The sequence below is a fragment of the Pseudopipra pipra genome, chromosome 8, assembly GCF_036250125.1.
Source record: "Pseudopipra pipra isolate bDixPip1 chromosome 8, bDixPip1.hap1, whole genome shotgun sequence".
In the NCBI taxonomy this organism is placed as follows: Eukaryota; Metazoa; Chordata; class Aves; order Passeriformes; family Pipridae; genus Pseudopipra; species Pseudopipra pipra.
In genome coordinates, this window is record NC_087556.1 from 6790401 (window position 1) to 6804551 (window position 14151).

Consider the following 14151-nt stretch of genomic DNA (forward strand, 5'->3'; position numbering starts at 1 on the left):
GCAAAGTTCTAGTTGTGCAACCATGTACTTGTGCCAGGATGAAAAGTTTCTGGGCTTGTGTTTCAGTCTAGTGAAGGATAACTCTAAAATGATTCTTATGTGCTGGTCTGTGCTGTAGCAATGTCCAGGAGCATTCAGTATCTGTGACATGTCAGTGTGACACAGGAATGGCATAAACTCACCCTTGCACCTTGCTGTCTGTGTCATCCCTAACTCCTCCATCCACATGTAAATAAAGATTACAACTGTACCTTAGCCATTATAGCTGTTAGCATATGGCCCATACTCAACATTTTATCTAAATAGGTAACATCTGATTCTAACTCTGACTTTTGTTTTCTTGGTTAAATAATGAAAGAATACAGTTAAAATTACTGTTTGACTAGCTGTTATTAAACTTGCTTTTTCCTTAAATCAGAACTTAGCGCTTCTGACAGTGAAAAATGGATACCAAAACAGCTTGTATCTGTTATTTTAAACAGCCTGACAGTTAATATATATTCTATATTAATGTGTGAATGAGATGTGAATATTAAAAAAGATATTAAAACAAATAATTTGTTTTCTTTATCTGTAGTGCTTTCTTCTCAGGAAAAGGGACATCATCATTCCAGATAATGACCTGTGTTTTGTCAATTAAATTGCTGTATGTTTTCTTGCTGAAATAATTATTAGGCAAGCCTTCATGAACATGTTTGTGACTTGCATTTTCCCTTTTCTCCTTCCTTGATTACAATTCCCTGGCAGAGACCAGATTGCTCAGCAGACTACCAGACATTAGAGAACCAAATTCAGATATATCAAACTATGATCCCACATATGAAAATGACAGACTGTAGTAAACATGTGTGAGTTGGTTTTAGTTTTTGAAATACCCATTTTTCCCAGCTTGCATTTATATCCAGGCATATGTTCAATATGTTGCCATAGAATATTTAAGTAAATAGTTTCAATAATAACTTTCCATGAGGATAGTATCTTCAAAACTTCTCTTCACTTTCCATTGTCATGTCAAAAAGAATTTTTAGGTGTATGTGTATATTTGCAAGCTCCTGCTTGGCTCTTTGGTTTCATTTTAGTCCATGAACTGTGCAAACTTCTGCTTGGAACATTAGGAGTGTGGGATGCATACAGGATATAATGGGAATTGTGGTTTGTAGAGAACAGTCTCTGGAGTCACCTTACAAGTCAGTTTTATTGTGTGCTAAAGCCATCTGTGTGACTTGCTGTTACCAATGTTGTTTGGACAGCCCTAAATCAAGTCCTGAATGGGTAGGATTGTGGAAGACAGGTTTTTACTGGTATCCTTCAGGTTAAACCAACTAATGTCCAGCCTTTTTTTTTCTTCTTGGCATAAAAAGTATTAGCAAGAGGTAAGTTTGTGCTAGCTGTCCTTGTTTCACCAAGATCTATCTTCTGCAAACAGGCTCGTGTTTACAGAAACCAAAGTGAAAATAGCATGTGAACAGCAAAAACCAACCGCGGTCAAAATAGTTGTGCATTTGCATAACTGGGCGGCATTTAAAGGGCTGGCCAGCTCACTTGGGTACAGTTTACTACAAGCTTTTCCTTAAGAGGTTGTCCTCTTCAGACACCTCTCAAAAGTGGAAGTAAAAGGCTCTGATTCTGAATAGCGTTGTTTTCACACAGTAGTAGAAAACAAATTTAACCATCTTGTTACAGTTTTTGATAAATGGACATTGACATGGACTACGAAAGACCCAACGTTGAAACTATCAAGTGTGTGGTGGTTGGAGATAATGCAGTGGGAAAGACTCGTCTGATCTGTGCAAGAGCCTGCAACACAACCTTGACTCAGTATCAGCTGCTGGCAACTCACGTCCCAACTGTCTGGGCCATCGATCAGTACCGTGTCTGCCAAGAGGTAAGGACTGCAGGTGTACACAGTGTGGAGCACATGCTGTGAGCTGGGACTATTATTTATTGGCAAGCCTTGCTCTGTCAGGATGCAGCAACGAGCTCACAAGTATTTTATGAGTGATCTCTGCTGCAGCCGTGGTCTGATACACCTCTCATTCTAAAGGAAATATTTTATCAAACCTATTTTTAGGAAGGTGCATATTCTGCCTGTTTTATGAAACACTACATTTGGTGAAAACTATGTGGGATAGACTCTTGACCTTTGGGCCTTCTTGTGGGGCTAATTAGAAATGTGCTTGTTTGATGGAGGGAAAGAGAACGTTATGTGTGCTCTGTTCTAGGTCCTCGAACGCTCAAGAGATGTTGTGGATGAAGTGAGTGTTTCTCTCAGGCTGTGGGATACATTTGGGGACCACCACAAAGACAGGCGCTTTGCTTACGGAAGGTAAATTGATCTGAGCAGAATTTTAAGTAGTACCTGCGGTAAAATTTTAGGGCAGAAATAAATTGCAAATCTGACTTTTGAAAAGGAAGGACTTAAAAACAATCATGGGTATTCATGTTCCTGCCCACTGCAAAGAGGATTATCCTCTGCAAGGATTAAAAAGATATAAATATTTGAAAAGCAGCATAGTTTTACTACGCTACGTTTCCTTGAACAACCTGCTAAGCTCTGTCAACAACTGTTGTCCTATTTTGAATTTTAAAGAACATTCCCTAAAATAAGGTAGTAGTTTTACAAAACTGAACATCAGCGTTCCCTGCCTGTATGAGCAGTGCATGATATAATTGCATAACAAACAACTAACAAGGAGAGATGTTGGGAAATATCACTCTTACACAATGAGATATTCATTTTATTAAAATCCGTGATGTTGAATGAGCAGATAACCTCTTGAGAGTAGAGCCAATTTCAGGAAAGGTGAAGCTCTTCTATATTTTCTTAATTAAAGCTGAGGAAAAGAAAGATATTTATAGAAGAAAAATAAAGTGTCTGTTGGTGAATGGATTAACCCTGGAAATTCTAAAAAAAAAAAAAATCAAAAACTAATGAAATCTAGATTTTCCCAGCATAATTTATATATCTATAATTTTTATATATATAAATTATATAATTTATTTATAATTTTTGTGTGTATGTGTGTATATATATATATATATATATATAATGTGTATAAGTTCAGCATAGTTTCGACAAGGAACATAGCCAGTGATAGTCTTTCTGGTTTGTTTAATTAGATCAGGCCTTGTGGCAGTACAGGCAGCAGAACAGCCATATTAGGCAAACACTGAGCCAAAGATGGGTTTTGGACATTTATTTTCATAACTGACATTTGGGTGAGGTCTCAGTCCTCGCACATTCTTTCACCTTGTTGAGCTTTTTCATAACCTTTTCGTATCTGCTTCAGTCACTCCAGACTTTCACAGACAGATACTTACTTTTTTTTCCAGCTGGGAACGCCCTTTGTGGAGTGTCGGTCCCAGCTTTGTGTTCCATGTTGCCAAAATGTACTGTCTTGCTGTTTTTCTTCTCTCTCTGCTACCTGATGGCACAAGTGACTTTGAAGGAGGATGCTCTTTTCTATTCTCTATGCTCCAGAGGGTTCTGTAGGTTGAATCCACCCATTAAATTTTCACACTGTAGAACTCAGTATGATGGTTTGTGCAAACCCTCCCTTGTGTACAAGCACTGTGGTAGTTGATTTTTCACCTGGAATTTTCTGTGAGGAGCTAAAGTAGCAACACATGTGCGCTACACACCCTGTAGTATTTGTAAATCAGCTTTGTGAGAGAAGTTACTGACTGTAAGGTAATATTGACCTTATATTTAGTGCTACTTGAGAATGTGAATAGATACTGTTTTACCTTTTGGCAGCATATGGAGCCTGTATTGATAAATTTGGGTGTAACTTATTGTTTCCACTAACTGTTCCACTTTGATGTGGCCTCCCCATATTCTGCAACAGATACTGTGTCACTGAGAAGATTATTAGAGATTAGGAGAGCAGAATCAGGCATGTTCTGAACTCTGATCCCTCGTTTACTGACAGGAAGGGAGAGGGAGGAAACAACATGCTTAGAGTCTAATCCTGCAAACGCCAAGGAGGATGTGAATAACTTGAGATCTCGTGGATTAAGCATATAAACACAGCGATTCATTTGTGATGTTAGCAGAACTGAACTTGTGAAGAATGAGGTTTTCTATACCCTAATTAATTTATAAGGCTGTTCTGGAAACCTGCTATCCCATTAGTGGTTTTCCTGCAAGTCTGTTAATGCAGAAAGGGATTGGAAACTCTAAAGAAACTACTTTACAGATAGAATTTCAGTTGTAAAATTTTGTGATCGTAAGCACTGATAGGTACTTTGTTTTGAAATGTATTAATGCTGCATTTTAAACAAACTGTTTAGTATTTTATCTGGTTTAGCATTTTAAAAAGAGTTTATTAATGTTGAATGTTCACATTTATAGGAATTTATTTTAAATCATCTCTGGACATTGAACTACAGTCTAGTCAGCTGTGTCAAATCTTGCACTACAGTGAAAGGTGCATTTTATGCCAAACTGCTCAAAATTACACCTACAAGGGCCCCATGTTTTGTTGTCTGAAGGATCATACAATAATATTATCCTTTGGTTCCATTCAAAAAATTTTATGCATATGCCCCTTATGCATGGGAAGGTTTATTTCAGCAAACATTTAAGGAAGACCTCTAATTGTCCTAAATGTGGTGTAACAAGAACCAGCAGGTCATTAATTCACCTGCTACTCACTGGAAAAGTTTGCTTCATACAGCTTTAGAAAGTGTTACATAAATAGATTATGCTATAGATGACAGGTGAACAGTTAACAGGACTTGGAGCAAAGATAAATCCTTCTTAACTCTTTATTTTTCACAGATAGAAACATGAAAGGAGAATGACAAAAGGAATCTGTTTTCCACTATTTTTCTGTGACAGAGAGAAACATTTACTTTCCACTGAGGATGGAATAGTTAATGTTTTTACTGCCATCCTTTAAAATGGCAGCGTGGAGAGTGAGATCAGCTTGCATTCTGCTGTGTGGTGTTTAGTTTAATAATGACAGTCCTCCGGGAGCTTTGGGAAACAGTTCCTGACAGCTTAAGGGAGTGAGGGGGATGTGGCTGGAGAGACTTGGGGAAATATTTGCTGCAGTTTTACAGCATGACATTTCCCCCCCCCCCCCCCCTTAAACTAAAGTGTGTGCTTTAGTTTTGGAAGTATCCTGTTCACTTCAGCTTAGGCAATATGTGAAGCCAAAGAGTCATTTATTGACATTCTCCCATAAGGTTTTATTTGGTGCAAAATCACTCCAAAACCTTGTAAAATGACAATGTCTTTGTTATGATTAATGTATTGATTTCCAGCTCCCAGTCACCTCTTTGTTTATTAACAATCTCATCTCAGTGCTATGTAATTGTATTCTCTAAGCCTGCAGATAAGGTGTGAACTTCATTTGAGGCCCAAGTTGTTATTCTGTAGCAGTTTCTCTGGGAGGCATGTGTAAAGACAAGAAAACATCTTAATTTACATTTCAACTTGTCAGGATTCACTGTCCTCCATCCTCCTGTCCAATCTGGTTTTGAATGAAAGTGTCCACATATCACGTTCAAAATAATTCTAAAAGCTGGCTCGCACCCTTTTTTATTTTTTTTTCCATCCTTTTGTTTGGGTTTTTTTCAGGTAAACATATTTGGCTAATTTGATAAATAGCCTCTGTATCCTGGGGTTTTTTCCCATGCAGCTCTAGTATGTGTAAACATGAGCACAAATCTACAAAGAGTTAATTCAGTCTCAATCAAATATTTATTCTCAATACCACGGATGGGATTCATCAGCTAATTCAGCCAGGATGATTTATTTACTTGCAACTTAAATATGAGCTGTAGACCAAACAAAATCTGTTCATACAGCATGGACAGAAAACAGCTTTTTCCTCATGACTTACAAATATGAATGAGTCTTGCTGTAAGACTGCTGACAGAGCCTCTTAAAATATGTTTAGAGTATTTCCTCTGTTGTGAATGGATTTCATAAGCCTTGTGGATGTTGTATGTACACAGAGGAACACAGGCATCCGACTTCTTCTGTGTGATTACAATTCCCTTAACCGGTTACTTCAATGTAATTGAATCCCTAAAAATACACCTTCAAAATGCTGCTGAAAATAGTCCATCAGAACAGGGGTTTTATCACTGATGTTTGAAGATTTCCACCAATCTCTTTAGGGTTGTTTTTGTTTTCTGTTTCTTTTTCTTAAAGGACAGTGATGATGATATTTCTATTTAAAAAAAAACCAAAACCAACAAAACAAAATCAAAAAGAAACAGGTAGCTTTGATGTAAAGTGGTATTTGCATTCAGCAAGTTCAGTGAGATTAGGGCAAGGTGGGGGACTTCACAGAGTTACTGGGTTTGCCTTTAATTAGATCAATGACCTCTGTCACACAGCACCTGTCCCTAAGCTGAGACTGGGCCAGCAGCTCCCTTCCTTGGACCAGGGAAGGTCTGAGGTTTCAAAAGTGCTTTGTGAATGAAAGGCCACACTTTCCCCTGCAGTCTTGCTGTCCTTGTTTTTGTGTTATGATAATTCTCCACCTCACACATGCCCCACGAGCTATGTCATGGATTGGAAGGGAGATGTGTCTCTACAGCAGCAGGACTTAACAGACACAGAACAGTCTTTTTGCTTTGTTAGCAAAGGGTCAGCTGATGGGAATCCAGATTATTTTCAGATGTCTTTCACTTTGGCTGCTTCCTTTTGCTATTTTGCTGCCACAAAAAAACTGATATGCAGTATCTTCAAATCATCTTGAACTACCTAAATTTGTGAGCCTCCCCATCTATTTTTACAGTGGTTTATAAGCTACTCAGATTCTTCATCAAGTCATCCTGAAGCTCTGCTGGAAAAAAGCATTTTTTTATATATTTGTTATGATTTTTTTTTTGAGTATGACTTAAGCCCAAGAAAGACTAGAATAAGCAGAGAGGTTCACAGAAACAGCTTTCTCAAGTAACTTCATTCTGATATGGTGTGTGTGTGTATGCACTAGTATTTTCTTCTTTTGTTATCTACATTAACATCTGAGGCTTTTTCACTCAATTAATGGGATAGTATATGCTTTATACAGTTAAACCAGTGAAATTAATGCAGATCTACCTTTCTTCGCTGCATCCCACCACGGTTCCATACTGTGAGTAGAAAGAGATTGTTATGGAATTTCTGTTACGAACCCTTTGTTCTTTAAAAAGGTATGTGCCAAATGACTGTTGGTGGGGCCTGAGGCTCCACTCGATGTATTTGTAGTCTCTCTGGAGGAGGACACCTCTAATGCTTTAAGCCTTCCTTGACTGGAGTGAAAAAGTGTCAATTTTTATTTGCAGTATTGCATCACTTCCCATTTTGCCTTGCTTTCCTAACTCAGGGGCTGGGTGAAAAGAAGGCATTTGGGCTCTATCCTAAAAGGCTACAAGGCAACATTAAAATCTTTTGGAAATGAAAAACCCGGGAAGTGACTTTCTGTCAAAATCTTGATCTTAGTGAATTATTTCTTTGTGAGTAGGTGCTAGGTGGATTTCTTGTGCTGTTTTCTACTCCAGGGGTCTCAGGATCTCAGTCTGGGTTTCCTTATACATATGTCAGACTATGGAAAATGCTCTGCACAACCAGTCATGACTGTTTTAAACTGAGTTCTTCTCAATAACTTTGTGCCATCAACTTGCCAGATGGAATTTCTTGATAGTTTAATTTAAATTAAAAAAGAGAAGGAAGCTGGTTTTGGTGATAGCCCAAAAAAAACAAAATATATGAAAGTCCATCTTTTCTCCACAGAGAAAATAGGCATCTAGCATCTCTTAATGTTCAGTTTCCATGTCTTGTGTGACCTCAGAAGTCACTCTCATACTGGATGCAAACCAAACCTTATCATTATTTCTTCCTATCTGCATTTTTACCTCCCTTTCTCCCTATACGCATTCTTCAGCAGGACTTACAAGGAATTGTGCTTTTAATGAAATTTGAGACCTGGCTTTGGATCTTCCTCCTCCTTCTTTATTTTTTTTTTCTATTTCATCCTTACATCACTCTGCTACCTTGAAATAATGTTTTTCTTCTAAATATGCTGCTTCAAATGATGTTTTCACTAAATCTCTTCTTACTGCTTTTGAATTCAGTGTGTTTTTCTCACTGATCATTTTTTCTCGGAATTTTTTAGGGGATAAGACCAGGAGTAAAGAAGTGGTTCTTTTCTTCTTTTGTTTATACTTTTGCAGTATCTTTGGTGAAAATTAGGTGGTTCTCTGTGGAAAGATAACATGTAGTTCTCATCTGTAAGCAGCCTCCTTACAATAACCAAAAATAAGATCAGAATGCCCACCTTCCCTTGTGTGTCTGGTTTTTCCATCGTTTTATGAATTTATTTCTCATTATTTTGTTTTCTGACTGTTGTCTGGAGACAGCAGCTGATATATCTTAGAAAAGCATTTTTAGCTATATTCTTCTCAGTCCCTTTGTATAATATTGTGAGTTTTGGTGTTTGCCCTGAGTTGATCAGACATGTTCCAGCCAGCCCTGTGTCCTCTCTTGCTCCAACCTTTTCTTTCATTCTTCTCCATTGATCTCAAGCTTTATGTCTTACTTTTAAAAACCCCAATTTTGCACAGGATACACAGAATATTTCAGTATTTCAGCCTCAGTTAACCATGTCTAGATTTGTATTTATCATAGAATTTTGATTCCTGTATCAGAAATGCAGTAATCGAGATCTCTGCTCCAGGAAAGGGAAAAAGGGATGTATTGGTATGTTATGGTGAACATATATATACCTGATTCCAAAGACAGTTTTCCTGAGTCTACTGGCAAAATTTGGGGTATCTTGCAGGCAGACAGTTTCAACTGCAAAGTTCTATATGGCACCAAGATGCAATTTTTCATATGTAAATATTGAACCAGAATTATGTGTGAATTTACTTCTTATAGTCAGCACTAAAAGAAACCAAATTCCAAGACTGTGCAAGCAGACCTTAAATTACTTTTTTTTTTCCTTTTGTTGCATAGTTCCACACAACTTTGCTATTCTTTTTATCATTATTGCTGATCAGGCATTTGTACCATAGGAGTAGATCTTACAAGCTTCTGCAGTGGAAAATGAGGTATTTTAATCATCCTTTGTGATATCAAAACATTTTTTGTCGTTTTCTGTAAATGCACCAATGTTTTCCCATGAGTACTTTAAAGAACACAGAAGAGATTTTAAAATGCTTAACATTTAAGAATGTTATGTTGTTTGTAAGGAATGTATGGGAAAACTGCTTCCACTTTTGAAGCACAGTCTTGAAATATGCAATTTTCTTGAAGGTAGCTTTTTCTTCTTTTAATTGTTGTTGTTTCCTACTGAAAATGACATTACAAAAATTGTAGCAATAGACCTGCATGCGACTCACCACAACGTCTGGATGTATTTCAGGGCATTTTGACACATTACACCAGTGCTTAAGAAGCTTCACTGCTGTCGGTAAAGTATAGAACTAATTGATTCTCCTGCTCACATCCAGGGCACTGCATGGTCTTGCCCTGCCTTACCTGGATATCTTCAGTTCTTCACCTGCCAGGCACCCCGTGCATTTTAGTTTTTGTAGCCTCTCATATGAGTGTGTGCACATAAGTCCTGTGTCCTCGGGTCATTTTGTTATGCTCACCAGTCACTTAATGAGTTTCTTCTCATTTCATGTGATGGCTGCAACTGCATTTACTAAAAACTGAGTCCACTTAAAACATTATCAGCCTTGCTTATCTGCACAGTTTTGTTTTCAGCTCGGTGAGATGCCTGCATGAAAAGTGTTATGTAACTGAGTTAATCTCTGTCTTCAAAATGTATCTGGACTGACATGGAGATGTAGCAGGGTTTTGTTCAGCCACAAATGAGATTCTCAAATTAATTCTTAGATGGCCTGCTGCTGCCTGAACCTGCTGAGTTTGAGAACTTGGGAGCTGGTACTTGCACTCAAGCTGCTGCCCTACCCAATCTGGTTGAAGGACTATGCAGGTAGAGAGCAGAGATAGCTCTTGTCAAATTCTGGTCTCAAGTTGAATAAGTTCAGCTGACCTCTGAGAAATCCTGGGAAAATTATGAGAAGTGTGTAGGGGAAAAAAAATAAGGGCAGAAGGAGTAAAATCAAAACTACTTTTTATTGATAAAGAAATGTCTATGGGTTAGCTGTTTTGGTAAAGTCAAGAGAGTCTAACAATTTGGATGAACCTCTACCAAACTGTTTACTCTATAAAATTCTAATAGACTTCCTTACTTCAACCTTGCTTCTCAGAGAAAGCTCATATCTAAAAATAGGGAAAAATAAAACCTATAATAGGAAAAAGCCTCTGGGTTGTTTTTTTTCCGCCTCCCCCCCCCCAAGTCTTTTCTTAATGTTTGATTTGATTAAATATGTGCAACAGACTTCTTGTCAACCAAACTATAATTTGTCTATCCTTAAACTGATTCTGTCAGATTTGACTCTTATTAAGCTCTCTAAAACAAGATATGTACTTTTGACTTGTCCTGTAGAAAGATGAGAATGTAGCATAGCAATACATTTCAGTCTTCCTCCTTTTCCTCCTTCTCACTCCCTGCCTTGGTTTTCAGATCACACACATCTCTTCTTCACATTCTGCATTCCTCACAGCTTTATTTCTTCCCCTTTCCAAACCCAACAGTATTATTCCATGGCTGTATGGCAAATGATATCCCTTACACATGACCAGCAATTCTTGCATGCAGCAGTTTTCCCCAGTAACTCATAAACTACAAACTAAAGGGAGCAACTTCTACCCAGGTAATGCAGAGTGTACGTTTCAGAAGGCAGCCTTTCCCTTTAATGAGATATAAACCCATGTTAGTGTATCTCAGCCAGTTCATAACTCCAGATCCAGACTATAAAACGTTAAACTTTTAAATACACTTGCCATGGAATATACCTCATTTGACATGGCTGTTTCCTTGAAGTTCTGTCTAAAATAAGATTAGTGAAGATGGAATATATGTAGCGGATTTTGTTGAGAGTTAGATCTGCAGTGTGATGTGTAGGTACATCTGCAGTGCATCTTACACCAGCTCTGGAGCACACATACCCTGCAAGCAGATGACTCTTTCAAAATCTCAGTCCCAAACCACTGCTGTGTTACACAAAACAGCTCTAATTAGAAAACATTAAACATTTACTTTCCCGCTGCTTCTAGTAGTGTCGTCAGAAAGGCTTGTTACATAGCTCATACACTGCTTTTTCTCCCCCCACCTCATGGGTTTCTTATTGTACTGATTGCACAGAAACTTCCAGACATTTAAAGTGGCTACCTGTGCTTGACTGCTGCTGAAGGCTGAGGCTGATAAAGTTGTTTTTGTCAGTGCTATACTGCTGCTTTTCAGCAGTGAGTTGGATGCTCACTGTACATCGGATACAGTTCATAACTCACACACCAGGAGCTCACAGGGTGGCAGCACACCATGGGCTCATTCCTGCCAGAGATTTGGTTGTCTAGAGGGTTTCTTTTCATTCCCTGAAGTCTAAAAAGGGGTAGTTGCTTCCATCAGAAGTTCTTCTTACCCAAGTTTGGGGAAATATCACCAAATGCATTGATGTAATATTTACCTTAGATAGATGGGTTGCTTCTCCAGCCAGTGGTAAGATTCTTTCTTTGCCCACAGAAATCTCCTATGGGAAGGCCGTAGATATGTTTAGACCAAGCTGAGTTGACTTCAGATGTGTATATTTTGCATTAAGAATTTTGCATTTCTATGACTCCACGGGGAGCATTTCAGTGACACTTACACTACTCTTACATTTCAATGTGAGACTCCAGTGCAGGAGGTGACAAACATGTGAGTGGTGGTTGATTTGCCCGCAGCTGAGAGAATCTGCTACCTTTGTGTAGATAACCTGCCAAGTCCCACAGATCTACATTGTGTTCTTCCCTGTTTGGAGCCCCAGTGAGTAGAAAGAAACCCATTTTCTTCCACTGGTGATGCAGTGTGTCACTGGTGGTTGATCACACACTAGAGCAAGTCACACAGAAATTCGGAGTTTCGGTGATACTTATGTTCAGAAGTTCAAATAATGAGAATAGATGATATGCAATTTTTTTCTGATAAGCCTATGAAAATATAGAATATAAGAATGAAGCAGTTATGGATTTTCAACAGGTACCATGGAATCTACAAGACAGCGTGTTGGATATCCAAGCTACTGTTTCTGTTTTCTGAGTTATTTGTAGTACTTATTTTTGTTTCTCATGATGCTTCAGTATCAAATAACAGTATATTCAATATATATATATTTGTTTTATTTAACAAAGGTTAAATGCACACAGTGCATCTATTGCCCATCTCCATTGGATGGTACTCTTGGATGAATGTGATGCAGAAGTTATAAAGCATTTGCCAGAGAAGGACTTTTTACAAGAGCACTTAGTGACAGGACAAGGGGGAATGGCTTTAAACTGAAAGAGGTTTAGATTAGGTATTAGAATGAAAATCTTCCCTGTGAGGGTTTTGAGGCCCTGGCACGGGTTGCCCAGAGAAGTTGTGGCTTCCCCATCCCTGGAATTGTTCAAGGCTGGGTTGGATGGGGCTCTGAGCAACCTGGGATTGTGGAAGGTGTCCCTGCCCATGGCAGGGGCTCAAAATGAGGTGGTGTTTAAAATCTTTCCCAACCAAACTGTTCTATAATTCTATAAAGCACTTTTTGGTATTCAAATTTATGGAAATGTTTCTTGAACTGTTCCTGAATTTTACTGGGAAATGGCTATGAAGTTTTGTTTTTAGAATCAGTGCAGCTTGTAGTTGTGAATATATTGCTGTAGAAAGAAGAAAACAGAAGTAAACCGATTCATCCTTTCTCATTCTCCAGGTAACCAACACAAAGAGTAACTGCACAAAAATGGCAATAAATTAGGCAATTTTTTAAAATTATATCCTTTTACATTCCCTAAGAATATTAAAATAACATTGGTAAATTTTTAATGTTTGGGAAATATTAATGCTTTATTTTAACCTGACAGGTTCTGGCTTTTATGAACAAATGTCAAACCAAGCTTTATACTGCGATGTTTGCAAGTTGTAAATGTGCCTTTGACATTAAAAGGAATTGTAGGTATTTCAATTAAAGTTTCCAAATGACATTTTTCCCCAGGTGTTCACGGTTCTGTGTAGACAGTTAATCTTCGTCTCTAGTTTGTACTAAGAGTGCAAATCACGCGTATGACTTGAATGAAAACTTAATTTATTATATTAGAGTGTCTGTATTTTGTGAGCTACCAGACCCAGCTGTGGTGCTGGTTGAGGGTGTGAACCCTGCCATTGCCCAGTGATTTCCCATCCGTACTGTTTATGGCACAGAACCATTAATCTCTCTCTGTTCAGTACAGAACTGTCAGAAATCTTCATTTTATGGGGAAGTCCAGGTTTTAATGCAGGATAAATAATGTGCAAGTCACATTTTTTACCTCTTTTTTTTCTGGTTTTCTCTTCATTCGGAAGACAGATGAGAATGTTCTGTTAGTGCAGTGCTAGTGTGTTGTGAGTTTTGGGTAAAGAACTGAGCTTTCCCCAGCCCTGTTTTACGGTCTCCCAAGGAAGGTCAGAGGCAATGAGTTGCTCAGGAATCACATGGAGCTCGGAGAGAAAAACATGAGACTTCCTTGGCAAGGGCTGTAACACATGCAGGGGCCAGTCTGCTGGATAGTCTGGGCCAGCCCTGTCCAGGGAGCAGATCCTCCCTGGCTCTCTCAGGAGCCCAGATCCGTGCCCAGCCCAGCATTGGCCTGCCTGTGAATGCCTGCTGGAGCTCTGCTTCCTTTTGGTTTTCTGAGGGATGTGATGTGTGTCCTGTGGCTTGTAAAGTCAGGAGGCTTGGATACTTGTGACTGCAATTACTCAGCTTAGGTATTAATTTCTGAAGGACACAAGACAGGCTGTCCCTCTAAGATGCTTAGTTACAGTGAGGAGCAGCCAGGCAGCCAACGCTTGCTGCTCCAGCAGTCGTAATGGTCTTGAATTAAACAACAATTGACCAGATTAGAATACATGTAACCCAGATTATTTTTTTTTTTTTTGTATTTTAGCTGTACACTGATTTCTCTTTCTCTACTGTAAGATTTTACTCTTACCTGACCTTGAATAGAACAGGTTTGAATTTACAGGGTGTTTGCCTCAGCTATGTAGCAAACCAGTGTATGAGCTGTGTTTTACTATTTGCTAG

At 38.5% G+C, this 14151-nt stretch overlaps 1 protein-coding gene across 7 annotated transcripts in view; it reads left to right on the plus strand.

The window, feature by feature from the left end:
* RHOBTB1 (Rho related BTB domain containing 1) overlaps positions 1-14151 on the plus strand; it is a 56467-nt gene that overhangs the window by 27419 nt on the left and 14897 nt on the right. For 6 of the 7 annotated variants that reach the window (XR_010432234.1, XR_010432235.1, XR_010432236.1 and 3 more), the window contains 2 exons: positions 1684-1885; positions 2223-2326. Coding sequence is in view for 3 of the 7 variants with exons in the window: in XM_064662374.1 (XP_064518444.1) it covers positions 1694-1885; positions 2223-2326 (296 nt within the window). In the remaining 4 variants the exon portion in view is untranslated. Of the gene's footprint in view, positions 1-1683; positions 1886-2222; positions 2327-9368; positions 9417-14151 lie in introns of those variants that run through there. The other variant, XM_064662378.1, reaches the window with a different exon arrangement.